Source organism: Oryctolagus cuniculus, chromosome 6, assembly GCF_051225735.1.
Source record: "Oryctolagus cuniculus isolate XC-2025 breed Fujian yellow rabbit chromosome 6, ASM5122573v1, whole genome shotgun sequence".
NCBI classification, from domain to species: Eukaryota; Metazoa; Chordata; class Mammalia; order Lagomorpha; family Leporidae; genus Oryctolagus; species Oryctolagus cuniculus.
In genome coordinates, this window is record NC_142872.1 from 68,729,678 (window position 1) to 68,745,904 (window position 16,227).

The 16,227-nt window shown below is 49.8% G+C and overlaps 1 protein-coding gene across 4 annotated transcripts in view; it reads right to left on the reverse strand.

The window, feature by feature from the left end:
* The window catches only part of RUFY1 (RUN and FYVE domain containing 1), a 55,543-nt gene that overhangs the window by 10,479 nt on the left and 28,837 nt on the right, over window positions 1–16,227 (reverse strand). For 2 of the 4 annotated variants that reach the window (XM_002721301.6, XM_089336237.1), the window contains 7 exons: window positions 16,119–16,180; window positions 15,724–15,789; window positions 11,305–11,374; window positions 9,037–9,138; window positions 7,652–7,768; window positions 6,826–6,993; window positions 3,813–3,910 (listed from right to left, as the gene is read on the reverse strand). In XM_002721301.6, coding sequence (XP_002721347.1) covers window positions 3,813–3,910; window positions 6,826–6,993; window positions 7,652–7,768; window positions 9,037–9,138; window positions 11,305–11,374; window positions 15,724–15,789; window positions 16,119–16,180 — 683 coding nt within the window. Of the gene's footprint in view, window positions 1–3,812; window positions 3,911–6,825; window positions 6,994–7,651; window positions 7,769–9,036; window positions 9,139–10,694; window positions 11,082–11,304; window positions 11,375–15,723; window positions 15,790–16,118; window positions 16,181–16,227 lie in introns of those variants that run through there. The other 2 variants (XR_016236479.1, XR_016236480.1) reach the window with 2 other exon arrangements.

Consider the following 16,227-nt stretch of genomic DNA (forward strand, 5'->3'; position numbering starts at 1 on the left):
ATAAATTTTTTTAAAGATTTATTTATTTATTTGAGAGGCAGAGCTACAGAAAGGCAGAGGCAGAGAGGGAGAGAGAGAGGTCTTCCATTTGATGGTTCACTCCCCAGTTGACCGCAACAGCTAGAGCTGCGCCGATCTGAAGCCAGGGGCCAGGAGCCTTTTCTGGGTCTCTCACATGGGTGCAGGAGCCCAAGGACTTGGGCCATCTTCTACTGCTTTCCCAGGCCACATCAGAAAGCTGGACCAGAAGCAGAGCAGCTGAGACTTGAACCAGCGCCCACATGGGATGACAACACTGTAAGGCGGTAGCCCCACCAGCAATGCCACAGTGCCCGCCCCTCAAATAAATGTTAAAAAAGAAGTCAGTCAATCATGGGGCCTGTGCTGTGGCACAGTGGGTTAACGCCCTGGCCTGAAGCGCCAGCATCCCATATGGGCACCAGTTCGAGACCCAGCTGCTCCACTTCCGATCCAGCTCTTTGTTATGGCCTGGGATAGAAGTAGAAGAAGGCCCAAGTCCTCGGGCCCCTGCACCTATGTGGGTGACCTGGAGGAAGCTCCTGGCTCCTGGCTTCATATCAGTGCAGCTCCAGCCGTTGCGGCCAATTGGGGAATGAACCATTTGGATGGAAGACCTCTCTCTCTCTCTGCCTCTCCTCTCTCTGTGTAACTCTTTCAAATAAAAATAAATAAATCTTTAAAAAAAAAAAAAGTCGTCAATCAGTCTCAGGGACCTACTTATCCTAATGAAGGGGAAAAATAAGTGTTCGAGATTATTAAACCATGTTATGGGAGGACCTCATTTGGAATGACCAGACCAGAATAGAGTTCAAACAAGCAGAAGGCACTGATAACTAGTCTCAGAATAAGTCTCCAGTGTTAATCCTGGAAGAAAATTAACTTCTGAAATGGTTCCAGAAAAAAGTCAATTAAATCTTTGGTTCTTCTGGCTGTTTTATGATAGACTTCGGGTGACCTATAAGTGCAGAAATACCTCGAGGCTGATGGAACTTAATCCTGAAAAGGCGGCTGTTTTGGGGTGAAAAAGCTCCTGACACCTTCCAGAAAAAAGTTCAGTTGTCTTAGAAACAATGAACCGTATACAGAATAGCCAAGCATTTTACCAGCATCACCTGAGTTTGAAGGAAACTGCAAACATGTCCACTGCAAACAGTGTCAGCGCTGACTTCAAGGTTGCTTTTCTCAGAGTTAATTGTCCCTTTCACAAGTTTTACACATTTCCCATTTCCATTACTTTTAAAAGTTTATTTTCATTCTACTTGAAAGGTGGTGAGACAGAGACGTACATCTGCTGGTTTATTCCCTAACTGCCTGCAACAGCCAGGGCTGGGCCAGGCTGAAGCCTGGAGCCAGGAACTCTATCTGGGCCTCCCATGCGGATGGCAGGTACCCAAGTAGTGGAGGCTCATCTGCTGCCTCCCAGAGTGCACCCTGGCAGGAAGCTGGATTGGAAGTGGAGGAGCGGTGACTTAACCAGATACCCTGATATGGATTTGGGCATCCTGAGCAGTGTCCTAGCTGCTATGTCAATGTCTGCCCACCCAAAACAAGTTTTAAATTTTTGATGAAGCCCAAGTGACCAAGTTTTCCTCTTAAGGACTGTGTTTTTAGGTCATTTTAAGATTTTTCTGTCTAACCTGAGGACATGAAGATTGTTTTCTTCTACTACTTCTATAGTTTTTTAAGTTTTACATTTAGATTTGATCCATTTTAAGTTAATTTTTGATAGGAGATGAGATGTAGGTTCAGGTTCCTTTCTTTGCAGATGGATGTCCAATTGTGTCTCGATCACTTACTGGAACAATTACCTTTCCTCCATTGCCTCGGTACCTTTGTGAAAAAGCAGCAGTTGTACTTGTGTGGGTCTAGTTTTGGACTCTATTCTGATCCACTGCTGACTTGATATTTAAATTGTGCACAGCCCGTTAAGTCACTGCTTGGGACACCCACAGCCTATACTAGAGTGCCTGGTTTGCTTCCCAGGTCCTCCAGGCTTCTGATCCAGCTTCCTGGCTAACGTGCTGGAGAGGGAGGCAGCAGATGACTGTCTGAGTACTGGAATTCCTGCCGCCCACGTGGGAGAGGGAGACCTGGACAGAGTTCTGTCCTCTTGGCTTCAGACTGGGCCCCTCTGGGCTATTTAGGACATTTCGGGAGTGAACCAGCGGATAGAAGATCTCTTTCTCTGTCATTCTGCCTTACAAATAAATCAATTAAGTCTTTAAGGGGCCAGCACTGTGGCATAGCAGGTTAAGTTGCCGCCTGTAGCACCGGCATCCTATATGGGCACGAATTTGAATCCTGGCTGCTCTGCTTTTTTGTTTTGTTTTGTTTTTTAAGATTTATTTATTTATTTGAAAGGCAGAGTTAGAGAGAGAGGCCTTCCGACCTCTGGTTCACTATCCAAATGGCCACAATGGCCGGAGCTGCTCCAATCCGAAGCCTGGAGCCAGGAGCTTCTTCCAGTCTCCCATGTGGGTGCAGGGACCCAAGCACTTGGGCCATCTTCTACTGCATTCCTAGGCCACAATAGAGCTAGATTGGAAGTAGAGCAGCTGGGACCTAACCCAGTGCCCATACGGGATGCCAGCACTGCAGCCTCTAGCCCCACCCCAATCCCCCGCTACTCTATTTCTGATCCAACTCCCTGCTAATTAGCCTGGGAAAACAGCAGAAGATAGCCCAAGTCCCTGGGCTCCTGAACCCACATGGGAGAACTGGAGGAAGCTCCTGGATGCTAGCTCTGGGTCAGTCAAGCTCTGGCCATTGTGACCATTTGGGGAATGAGCCAGCAGATGGAAGATCTTGATCTTTCCCTCTCTGTAACACTGCCTTTCAAATAAATAAAATAAACCTTAAAATAAAAAATAAATGTATCAGGAACCAGCGCTGTGGCATAGCGGGTAAAACCACTGCCTGGAATGCCAGCATCCCATATGGGTGCCAGTTCAGGTCCCGGATGCTCCACTTCCGATCCAGCTCTCTGCTGTGGCCTGGGAAAGCAGCAGAGGATGGCCCAAGTCCTTGGGCCCCTGCACCCACGTGGGAGACCTGGGGGATGCTCCTGGCTCTGGAATGGCATAGCTTTGGCTGTGCGGCCAACTGTGGAGTGAATCAGCAGATGGAGGACCTCTCTCTCTCTCTCTCTCTGTGCCTCTGCCTCTCTATGGCTCTGCCTTTCAATTTAATAAATAAATAAATATTTTAAAAAATAAACAAATCTTTAAAAAAGAGAAGTGACAGGGACAAGGAGCTCACTGTGCAGTTCTGACCTGCTGTGAGGCTGATTAACTGAACACCGGCTTGGGCAAGGCTGCTGGATCCAGTCCTATTCTCTGGTAAGATGTGGACCTGCAGAAGTCATTCCATCTTGCCTGTAGTTATTTATTTTCCTTTAAAATATTTATTTAATTATTTGAAAGGCAAAGTAACAGAGAGAGAGAGAGAGAGAGACAGAGAGACAGAGAGAGACAGGCAGAGAATGAGATCTTCCACCTGCTGTTCACTTCTGGGTCAGGCTGAAGCCAGGAGCCAGGAACTCCATCTTGGTCTCCCATGTGAGTGGCAGAGGCCCAAGTACTAGGGCTGCCACTTGCTGCCTTCCCAGGAGCAATAGTAAGAAGCTAGGAGTAGAGCGGCCGGGATGCAAACTGGCACCCTGACATGGAAGGCTGGCATCACAAGCGGGGACTTAACCACAATGCTGCCCTCTCAGGGTCTGTACTGAGAGGGTCTCTGAGTCAGCTTCCAAGCCCAGGAAATGCCTGGCATCTTCTCGGGGGAGGGATTACCTTTCTTCCATCTGCTTCATGCTGGACAGAACTTGGTTGGTTTTACCCTCAAAAGATGTGATGGCTTCATTCTTCTGCTGCAAACTGCTCTCAGCATCCTGCGAAAGCAAGAACAGGGGTTCAGAGTCGCCCACCTCCCCCATCCCTGCTCGGATTACTAGTGGGGTTTAATGTTAGCCTACTTTTTCTGATTACTCCTCTTCCCTACAGCCCTGGCAGACAAACTGGGCAGGGCTCCCTGTGGGGAGCAACTGAGCCTAGACTAAGTTACTGGAATTAAGACTTATTCTATGCATCTGCTCTCCCACAATATGGCGCTGAGGGAGCAAACAACCTCTACGCAGCTGCCTCATCAGTTTGATAAGCTGCAGGAGCTGATCCTGCTCCTGACTGGAGGAGAGCAGCGTGCTCGGCGTGTGGGTAGCAGAGTTGGGATTGGTGGAAGAGGACTATAAAGGAGGAGAGAGACAACATGCACCAGGAACATCTGAAGGAACACCTGAGGAACATCTGAGCAGCCCCCGAGAGAGCCAGCCGGCGGTGTGCCGCTCTTCCACGGAAGCGGGGAAAGCGGCAGGGGGTGCCGCCCCTCCACGGAGGTGGAGGGGCCGGCAGCTAACCCTGGACGGCGTCATTCCTCCATGAATGAGGGAACGGCAGCTAACCCGGGAAGGGCCGAGCAGATAAAAGAACAGCGCAGGGTCTAGTGTCGTTCCTCCGCAAAGAGGGGGAGCGACAGCTCCCAGCTGCCAACAGAAAGAAAGGCAAAGAGGAAGGTACGACCTTTGCTGCTCCTTGACAAGGGCCTTGAGTCAGGTCCCCAACTGTCCCCAGCTGCCAGGCCCATGCAACTAAGCCCCTGCAGGATTCTCCAGGGAGGCGCTGTCAGCCTCACCCTAGGACACCTCACCTCCCTAGGACAGATGGAGGCCCAGGAAGAGGAAGCAATGGGCTGCAGGTAGAAAGCTCGCGGGGGCGTGATTGTTCCCGTCCACGCCTGTACGACTCTCTGAGTCCAGGCCTTTAGCCAGACCAGACACCAAGTGCCCAGGAGGGAGCTCTCTATTCCTGGGCGTTTACAATGAAAGGATGTAGCAACCGACCTTAAGGAGATACACTATAATAGAATACACTACAGTAGAGAATAGCTTCAAAACCACCTCATATCTGCCAACTAAACAACCTATTTCCAAAAACCGCTGAGCTGAGAAAACAGACCGGGGGCAAGCAGTTGGCCCAGGGGAAATCAGTTAGGACACCCACTTCCCATATCAGAGTGTCTGGGTTCGGAGCCTCACTCCACTGCAGACTCCCGTTTTCCTGCTAATGCACACCCTGGGCGGCAGCAGGTGATGGCTCCAGTAAACCACATGGGAGACAGGGACTGAGTTGCTGCCTCTGGCTGTGGACTAGCTCAGCCTCAGCTAACAGGGGCATGTGGGAAGTGAACCAGTAGATGAGAAATCTCTCTCTCTCCCTGCTTTTCTTTTTATTTTTTGACAGGCAGAGTTAGACAGTGAGAGAGAGAGAGAGAGAGAAAGGTCTTCCTTTTCCGTTGGTTCACCCCTCAGTGGCCGGTGTGTTGTGGCCAGTGTGCTGCGCCGATCCGAAGCCAGGAGCCAGGTGCTTCCTGCTGGTCTCCCATGCGGGTGCAGGGCCCAAGCACTTGGGCCATCCTCCACTGCACTCCCTGGCCACAGCAGAGAGCTGGACTGGAAGAGGAGCAGCCGGGACAGAACTGGCGCCCCAACCGGGACTAGAACTCGGTGTGCCGGCGCTGCAGGCAGAGGATTAGCCTAGTGAGCCGCGGTGCCGGCCCTCCCTGCTTTTCAAACAAAGGTAAAAACAAGACCAGGCTGGAGAACTGTCCAGAGACTATAACTGAGGCAAGTGCATTGTCGCAGGAGTTAGGTGAGGAACTACTGCCCGTGGGACGGATGGGGATGGGAAGTGGTGTGTGCGACCCCTCTCTCACTGCGCCGCTGGGAGCACGCTCTGGCTCTGGACTCCTGTGTTTCTCCCTCTCCAGTGGGAAGAATGGGAGAGCGAGAGCTGCCTAGGTAGCTGAATGGCTGTGAGGAGTGACACTGAGTACTTCCGTGCAACTACTCAGTCACGGAGACGCAGGCTTCCCTTCTGTAGCCGGTCTGCTAAGTCACAACGGCGGCGTAGCTTACCCTAACTAACAGCACGTTTACATACGGGCTCCAAGCAGAGGAAACCAGGAGCACTTCACGTAGACGATTTGTCATGAGGGGAAACCTGCTCCTCCTTTCCCCCTTGTGGTATTTAAATTTCTTTGTTGCTGGTATAATACTGATTATCATTCAAGTCAAGTCAAACTGAACCCGGTTTATTACACTGTCTGCCCTCATGCCATCTTTGGTGAGAGTCAGCCTACGTCCATGGAAAATGCAGCATTTTGGGAATGTTTTGGGAATGAAACAGGAAGCAGAACTTCAAGGACAAGCTTGAGAAGGACGCAGGATGGTGCCCCGAGTGGCCTCTGGGTAAGGAAGCGTCACCAGTTTTGATGCCGTGAGTGTCTTTCACTCATGACATGCCAGAGGGCCGAGACCAGGCCTGACATACTAGAGGTGCACAGATGTGCTGGGCCACTCACGTGGCAGGAAGAGTGAAGCAGGACTGTAGAGGGGCAGGCACTGTGGCATAGCAGGTAAAGCCGCTGCCTGCGATGCTGGCATACCATACAGGTGCCGATTCCAGTTCCGGCTCCTCCACTTCTGATCCAGTTCCCTGCTAACGGCCAGAGAAAGACAGTGCAAGATGGCCCAAGTGCTTGGAACCCCTGCACCCATGTGGAAGACCCAGATGAAACTCCTAGCTCCTGGCTTCGGCCTGGCCCAGCCTTAGCCACTGTGGCCATCTGGGGAGTGAACCAGTGGATGGAAGATGTCTGTCTCTTCCTTTCTCTCTAACATTTTCAAAATAAATCTTTTCTTTTTTTAAAGGCTATAGAAAGCAGCAGGGAAGACACGGAGCCAGCTCCCACCTGAACTTTGTGAAACATCTGTAAATTAATTGCTTTGACTTCTTCCAGTTGCTGGCGGAGGGCGACGAGGGTGTCCTGCTTCTCGTGGGTATCCTTCTCCAGTAACTTCATTGCAATTTCCATCTCCGTTTTCATTCCTATTTGTAATTCCAGTTCTTTTTCTAGTTCCTTAAGAGGATATTTACAAGGAAGATGTTAAACCACAGCAGGGTATTACTTGAGGTTGTATGGTGGGCAACGTCTCAAAGACAAACCACAAGTCAGGACAGCTGGGGAGATGGACAAGAGTCTGTAGCACAGTTAGATGGCACAGTCCATGGTCAAGCTGACAGAGCTGCTCAGTGGCACTGGCTGCCTAGAGCTCCAGCACCCACATTCTCCCCATGGTGTACAAGGATGTCTGTCGTGGGCTTCGGTGCTGGCAGCAACTGGCTGTTTCGCGATGGTAGAACTTCTGGGACGGTTGCTAGGTGATGGCACCAGAGTGCAACCGTTTGTCCTGGACAGCTCAGGACACACTTCCCGCACCATGCAGGTGTGAGAAGTATGTGTAGTAAAGAACCTTGGTCGCAGACACACAGTGCGTGGAAATACGCGGACCTAGGGCTCGGACTGAGGGAACAGTTCTGTCACAGAAACCACGAGTCTGGTCAAGGCAACCCCTGAAAACAGGACTGCAGAATGGGGGAAAAGGTGTCTGAGTGACAACGCAGCACTGAGCCGTAAACACACAGGGCTTCCCACGGAGAATGGGCAGCTCCCGCCTCCCCATGGCACAGGGCCGCGGGCTCCCGCAGCGCCCCCCAGACCCGCCACCTCCGCTCACCAGTCGGATCCGCTTCTCCTCCTTGAGCTGCTTCCACACGTCGCTGTACATTTCATCCAGGCCTTGCCGGGTCTGCTTGTAGGTCTCCAGCTCCACTCTGGTATCTTGTTTTGTCATCTGTATCAAACAATACCCAGAGCAACGGTTTGCTTCCAAAAGCTAGCTACAAAGTATTTTAAAAACAGACCAACATTTTTTAAAAAGAGAGATAATTTCTATTTTTAAGCATGACAGAGATATAAAATCTTGACAATATTTGAACTTGGAGATAAAGGATGAGAGCAGCCAAGAGATGCTTGAAAGGTCCTGGTCACGTTCACAGTCACTTAGAGCTGATGTTCTTTATGACAGAATAATAGTCCTTAGTGGGAAAGGCCTTCTCCTAATGGGTCACTTAGTGTTTACTGACCGTACTTTGATCTAGCCCTGGGAGGATTTAGAGGGAACTCAGACATGCTGAGACTTAGCTGCAAGCCAGGAATTCTACAAACAGTAACCGGGTTCTGTACCGGAGGGAGGTAAAAGAGCTACGGGAACATGGGAGAGGGGATGCCTAGGCCCACCACCGTGCCGAGGGTGGTGGTACAGGAGTCTGCATGTGAGCAGATGTTGAAAAGTGAACAGGAAGTGTGGCTTGCAGAGGTCCAGAGTGGAGGCGTCCACATAGACCAAGAGGGACGTGGGCTAGGCCCCTCACATGTTATGAGCACTGAGTCAGTACTGTACTACAGCTGACCTGCTGTGTCTGCACAGGTTTTACATTTGTGGATTCAACCAACCACAAATTGAAAACATTCAGGGAAAACAAATGAATATGCATAATTTACTTGTCATTATTCTTTAAATAGTACAACTTAACAACCACTCACATACATTTAATTATATAAGGTATTATAAGTAACCTAGAGATGATTTTAAAACATTATTTATTTATTTATTGAGATGCAGATTCACAGAGCTGGCTCCCGTCCACTCCCCAAATATCTGAAATGGCCCCCCGCTGGGGCCAAATATGGGCACTGGGAACTCAGTCCTGCTCTCTCATGTGCAAGGAAGAAAGCCAAGTCAACTGAACCATTACTGCATTAGCAGGAAGCTGCAGTCAGGAGCCAGAGCCAGGAATTAAACCTAGGGAATGCAACGTGGGCTGTGGGCATCCAAAGGCGAGGGCAAAGGCCCATCCCTACAGCCGACTTAGAGTAGATAAGGATTTCCTTGGTTCCATGCCTTTGCTATGCCACTGTATACAAGGACGGGACCATGTACAGATTTTGGTATCCCCAGGGACCCAGGAACCAATCCCTCAAGGGCTACTGAGCTCAAGACTGGCACCGGGTGTATCTGAGAGAAAGACAGGCCGCCTGGCTGCGAGGCCAGGCTCTCACCTCCACACTCTTCTCACTTCTTTCACGGATCAATTCATTTTGTTCTCTTAACTGCTGCTGCTCTTCTTCAAGTGAGCAAATCCGGTCAGTTGCCGCTGAAAGCTGATTAGGGAAGATTTTGACATTTCTTAACATCAGCATTTATCTTACTATGCTAATTAAAAACTAACATTATTTGGCGTCTTCACTATTTATGATGCATGTTCACGTGTCTGACGTTTTATTTCCTTGTTTTGAATGGGTAAGACACGGTTCAAAATTCCAAAGACCAAAAAATACATGCTGTAAATACTCCGGCCCTCCCCTCGCCAGCTCTGCCTCCCTAGGCTCGCTCTCTCTGGCAAAATCGACCATGAGCTACTTAATACAGGCAGTGGTTCACGGACACACAAAACCAGAAACAGTCTGAGTCTACTGCGAGAGAAGTGGTTCAAGAAATTACAGTTCATAAATACTTGAAGGCTTTTAACAACCCAGGATGCAACACGGACAGGGAGCGCAGGTGGGTTACATGGTATGCTCTCACTTGTAATTAAAACATCCACCAGGTTGAAGATGCTTAAGAAATGATGGAGCTGTGTAACAGATAAATGACATGACGGGCGTGACACAGCAGAGCTCAGCACAGGGATTATGGCTTTTTTTGTTTTGTTTTTCTGATTCTCCATTCCTTTCAGGTTTTCTAGTCAACATTTTATCACTGAGAGGGAATTAAAGTGGGGGCGTGTGAGGGGATGGGTAAAAAGACACCATTCAAGACCAGCGCTAGAGGAAGCCTTCCTTCCTCGAATGAGCTGCTGTGGTTTAGGGACAGGATGCTTTCCCCAGCCTGGCTCAGGACAGAATGTCAGGAGAGGTGGGGAGAGCAGCCGCCCCAGCCACCCCAGGACACAGCCTGCAAGGGCAGGGGGGCTGGAGAAGGGGCCGGAAGCAGGACGAGGAGCCCTGGTAGCAGGCTCTGCTCTCAGCGTCAATCAGCAACGGAGGCACCCAGGAGCACCAAACTCCTCACCTCCTCTTTGCCAACTGTGTCTACAACCCCCAGGAATAAGTTCCACTCAGACCTAGAACCCAGGCCTGGAGTCAGTAAACATAACCACTGCAGCCCTACTAAGCCAGTCTCCAGCTTTAAAGCACATGTAGTGGCTACAGCAGAAGCAGCAGGCAAAAGCTGAGCAGGGGGTGTGCCCTGAAGGGAGTGTCCTCTTCTCCAGTGCACACCTTGTTACAAACCAACTGAGAGCTCCTTTCAAAGCCAGCCACCTTGTCTGAGAACAGAGAATCTGCTTATGTGCCCCGCCTGCTAAGAGTGGTATTGCACATGTTAATATCTGACTGTATCTTTACAATAATGTGAAGCATGCGTTATCATCCAATGTACGGTTGGTTTCAAGAGGCCCCCCTCCTGTACCCCTGGATGCGCTCTCTGAACTGCCTTTACTCACACATTATTATATGAGGCCTCTCCTCAAAGCCTCAGGGCTGGTGCCGCAGCACAGAGCAGCTTCCAGGGGCCTTAAGTGGGGTCCTGCATTACAGAGGCCTGCTCTGAGATGCCTTCCAGCTGTCCCCTGCCTGCATCCTCGAGCCTCTGCTCTAAGCCCTCTTCCTCGCCAGGGAGACTAGGTGGGCAGGCCTGGGCAGCCGGGGACCGCTACCTGTGGAAGGCCTTAGCAAGGCTGGGCAACCCCGCTCCTGCTAACAGGAGACAAAGATGTGTCCACCAAGGAGCCTGCCGGGCGGCTGGCAGCAAGCTTTCTTCCTCGGCCTCAGCCCTCCTTCTTCCTGTCCTTTCATTCTCTCGCTTCCTAGTGAGAAAGCAGAGAAAGACCACACTGTGGGGAGCCTGGCTCCGTGCTCCCGAGGCCAGAAGACACGGAGGGCTAGGGAGCTGGTACCCAGGGGCAGAGCCTCTGCCTCCCGGGCAGTGAGGGCACACACCATCACAGCAGAGGTGGAGAAGAGGAAGAAAATGCACTTTCCTGATAGATGGTGGGCTTTTCCGAGGTGCTTTCTGCCACTGGATTACTTTGTGGTGATAAAACCTAAGTCACAGAGAACGGGCTCATGAGCAGCCGAGCGTCTTCCCCGGGAGCCCTGGAGAGGGCACAACAGACACGCAGGAAGCCTGCCCCAGGTGCAGCTCATCCCGCTGTCAGCAACTCCCCTTCCTACCAGCAGGAAGCGCAGGTCACACAGACCAGCTGCGCCATTTCCCTTAACCTTGGGTCATTCTGTTCTGTGGAAGAATTTCAAACAGTTACACACCTCTTCTTGGAGCTTTGAATTAGTCTTTTCTAAGCCATCTATTTTTGCTTGAAGATCTCCAACCGTGCAGCTGTAGAAGGTAAAACAGTGGTCGATGTGAATGCATCAAGGCTGTTTTCCCAGCCTGTCAACTGTGAGACTCCGATTCTGGCCTTCCTGTACGTAGGAACGGAAAGGCAAAGCCTCTTCCCAAAGTACTCAGAGGATTCTAAATGTCTATGTGTGCACACAGACACTCACACCTACTGGTCACTAAGTTTTATTCTTTTTCAATAAGATTTATTCCTAAAATATTCATTCATTTTTTAAAGAACCTACAGAATTTTATTTTTATTTGTTTGAAAAGTAAATAAACAAAAGAGCAAAAGAGAGAGATAAAGACAAAGAGAAATTTTCCATCCACTGGTTTATTCCCCAAATGCCTGCAACAGCCAAGTCTGGGCCAGGCTCAAGTTAGGAGCTAGGAACTCCATCTGCGTCCCCCATGTGAGTGACAGGGGCCCAAGTACGTGGATCATCTTCCACCACCTCCCCAGGCACATTAGCAGGGAGCTGGATGGGAAGCGGAACAACCAGGATTTGAGCTGGCAGTCTAATAGAGGGTGCTGGCATTGTAAGCAGCAGCTTAACCTGCTGTGCCACAATGCTGACTCCTGTCCTAAGCACTTTATTTTTATTTTTTTTAATTTTATTTATTTATTTGAGATGCAGAGTTAGAGAGAGAGAGAGAGAAGAGAGAAGAGAGATAGATATCTTCCATTCACTGGTTTACCCCCCAAATGGCTGCATCGGCCACTTGATCCGAAGCCAGGATCCAGGAGCTTCCTCTGGGTCTCCCGTGTGGGTGCAGGGGCCCAAGCACTTGAGCCATCTTCTGCTTTCCCAAGCCACCAGCAGGGAACAGGATCAGGAGTGGAGCAGCTGGGACTGGAACCCACATCCCTGTAGGATGCCAGTGCCACAGGCAGAGGCTTAACCTACTACGCCATAGCACCAGCCCTCCTAACCACTTAAATGCATCAATTCACTTAATCCCTCCACAGTTTGATGAAATAGATCCTACTGTTAACCTATTCTACACATGAGGAAACCCTAAGCTTATGTTAGAGAAGTCACTCAAGTTCACACATCTGTGCAGGCAGGTGGCAGGAGAACCCACGTGGTCTGGCTGCACAGCCACACTCAGAAGCATCAGACCAGATTGTCAGAGACTAAGAACAAACCTGGCAAGGCTAACAAATCAAGATGAGGACCTGGATGGAAGGGGAAAAAGCCACTAAAGACACAACAATGAAAATGTAAAAAACAAGAAATATGGAGGGAATAAAAAATTTTTAACAATATATAATTTTCAAAGTTATACCAACTGGGGTCAACATTGTGGTACAGTGGGTTATGCTGCCACTTGTAATCCTGGCATCTCATATCAGAGATAGTTCTAGGCCTAACTGCTCCTCTTCTGATCCAGCTTGTTACTAATGTGCCTGGGAAGGTAGCAGAAATGGCCAAAGTATTTGGGTCCCTGCCATTCACATGGGAGACCTGACTGGAGTACCTGGCTCCTGGCTTTGTCCTGGACCAGCCCTGGCTATTGCAACCACTGGGGGAGTGAACCAGCAGATGGAACATTGATCTCTGTCAATTTTCTTTTCAAATATATAAAGTAAATATTTACAAAAAGTTATACTGTGCATCTAACAAAAAATAACCAAATTAAAATTTTCTTAGAAAATATATATTACCAAAACAACACACTTCCTCAAGGGGAGAAAACCTGGATGAACTCACAACTAAGGAAAAACCAAAAAGCTGACATGGCATTGCCTTATAAAGGATTCAAGCTTTATTTTTTTAAAAAAAAAGTTTATTTGAAAGGCAGTTACATAGACAGGGAGAGACAGAAATTGATCAATCTCCCATCTGCTGGTTCACTCCACAGATGGCCACAATGGCTGGGGCTGGGCCAGGCAGAGCCAGGAGCTTCATCCAGGTCTCCCATGCAGGTGGCAGGGGCCCAAGGACTTATGCAACTTCCACTGCTTTTCCCAGGCCCCTAGCAGAGAGCTGGACAGAAGTGGAGTAGACAGGACATGAACTGGCACCTACAAGGGATGCTTTACCTGCTACACCACAATGCCAACCCCCAAGCTTCACATTTTTAAGGAGAAAATAATGCCTGCAACTAGAAGCTGTTCCCAAGTACAAAAATACGGCAAAGTAGATGAATTCATTCTGTGAAGCTGCTTAATCCAGATGCCATGCTCAAGAAAGGAAACACAACATTTACAGGATGGTGAGATCAACAACTGGTCTGCTGAGTCCATCCTTGGCAACAGGACACATCACATCTGGGCCACGTGGCACGCCTGCATCACAGCCCAGAGGGCCTGGCTCAGCCCTGGTTCCTTAGCTTCTGATCCAGCTTCCTGCTAAAACTCATCCTCGGAGGCAGCAGGTGATGCCTCATGTATGTCGCTCCCCGTCTTCATGGGGGAACGACACAAGACCCTGCGCTGTTCTTTCGTCTGCTCGGCCCTCCCCGGGTTTGCTGCTGGTTCTTCCCGGGTTGGCTACTATCCCTTCCACCTCCGTGGAAGGGCAGTTCCCCCTGGCCACATTCCCCACTTCCGCAGGGGAGCGGCACACCGCCGGCCGGCTCTTCTCGGGGGCTGCACAGGTTCCCTTAGATGTTCCCCATAGATGTTCCTAGTGCATGCCGTCTCTCTCCTCCTTTATAATCCTCCTCCGCCAATCCTAACTCGGCTGCCCACACGCCAAGTACGCTGCTCTCCTCCAATCAGGAGCAAGTCCTACAGTTTATTAGTTGAACTGGAGGCAGCTGTGCGGAAGCTGTTTACTTCTCTCCCAGCGCCATATTGTGGGAGAGCAGATGCATAGAATAAGTCTTTTTTTTTTTTTTTTTTTTTTTTTTTTTGACAGGCAGAGTGGACAGTGAGAGAGAGACAGAGAGAAAGGTCTTCCTTTGCCGCTGGTTCACCCTCCAATGGCCACCGCTGCAGCCGGCGCACCGCGCTGATCCTGGCAGGAGCCAGGAGCCAGGTGCTTTTCCTGGTCTCCCATGGGGTGCAGGTAGAATAAGTCTTAATTCCAGTAACTCAGTCTAGTCCGGCTGCTCCCCACAATGTACTTGTGTCCCTGCCACCTGTGTGGGAGATCGGGATTGAATTCTGGGCTCCTGGCTTTAGCCTGGCCCCGTCTGGCTGTTGTAGGTCTCTGGAGAGTGAACAAGCAGACGGAAGATCTTTCTCTGTCTGCCCTTCAAAACACACACACACCACACAAACACAAACCAACAAAAGAATACATCTCATCAATAGATACACGGATAAAAAATGGTTACCTTAATGATGCTAAAATGCATCTGTTCCTTATAAAAACTCTCAAACTAGGTATCAATCAAGAAAGCCCCAACACAGCAGCCAAGCTGACAGGGAGGGAGCTGCATCTCCTCAAGCATGTCGGGAACAACAAGCCAACTTCCTAGCCTGTTTCATCGGCTTTGGGGGCCAGAGAGGCTGCTCCTGTGCAGCACTGTTAATGACTAATGTGCGCTCCAGAAGGGGGTCCCAGAGAATGTGTCTCCCCTGGGGCTGGCGCCATGGCGTAGCGGGTAAAGCCACCGTCTGCAGTGCTGGCATCCTATATGGCACCAGTTTGAGTCCCGTCTGCTCCTGTTCTGATCTAGCTCTCTGCTATGGCCTGGGAAAGCAGCAGAAGATGGCCCAAGTCCTTGGGCCCCTGTACCCACATGGAGACCCAGAAGTGCCTGGCTCCTGGCTTCGGATCGGCGCAGCTCCAGCCATTGCGGCCAACTGGGGAGTGAACCAGCAGATGGAAGACCTCTCTCTCTCTCTGCCTCTCCTCTCTCTGTGTAACTCTGACCTTCAAAAAAATAAATAAATATAAAAAAAAGAGAGAATGTGTCCCCCCAAGAGTCCCTCACGGCCCATCAACACCTTCAAGGATTAATGTTTCATGAAACACACATGTCAGCAGCTTTCCACCTGAAATTTTAGTCAAGACAAAGATGCCTGCGAGTGCTGTGCCACTGCTCTGGAAGGCTTAGTTCGGTGGCTTTCAATCCTCCTTTCCTGCCCCAAGGGCTGTATGCTGATTCCCAGCAGCAACAGTGCAGTCACGGCCGGGGGCGCAGAGGGAAGGTTTAATGGATTTACCTCTCTGGATTGTCTAACTGCACAAAGAACCAAAGACTTCCAAAAGCTGCTTTATCAAGAAGAAATCACACTCATCCTGTCTGGACACATGTTGCTTGAATAACTTTTCTTGGTTTGAAAAACGTGTTATAAATACACGGCAGCTCAGAAAAGTGCCGTGAAGCAATGACAGGATACACAGCACGTAACCGGAACAACACCAGACCCAAGAAGTGTGTCTTACCTTAAGTGCCGGTTAAGTTCTTCCACGTAATTTTTTTGATCAAGGACATCAGTAATTCTTTCATGTCTTTGAAAAAGAGCAGAAAAAGGGAGCCTTTTAAATTCATAGGTAATACTTTGTCTTCCCAACCTTCATATCACCTTGTCACGGTACCAATGTCTTCAAGAAACCAAAAGACAGCCACAGCTGAGCAACACGTGCATGGTCCCAGGGTAAACAATGGGGACACAGTGGCAGGGCCTCTAGTGGGGACAGCCATCTACCATAAGCAAAGGGCTCTGAAAGTGGCACATGGCCCTGCCTTTACTGTGTGGAAGAAAAGGAGCCTAACTCAGGGAACGGACAAGACTTTTCAGAGCGCAAAGCCACAGAACAACAGCACCCAGAGCCCTTACTCTTTGCCTCCGTCAAGATCCTGCACATCCCTGAGGTAGATGGAAAAGTCAATCACTCCAACCTGACAGAAATAAAACACACAAAGTCAAAAATACCATTTTCCACTTT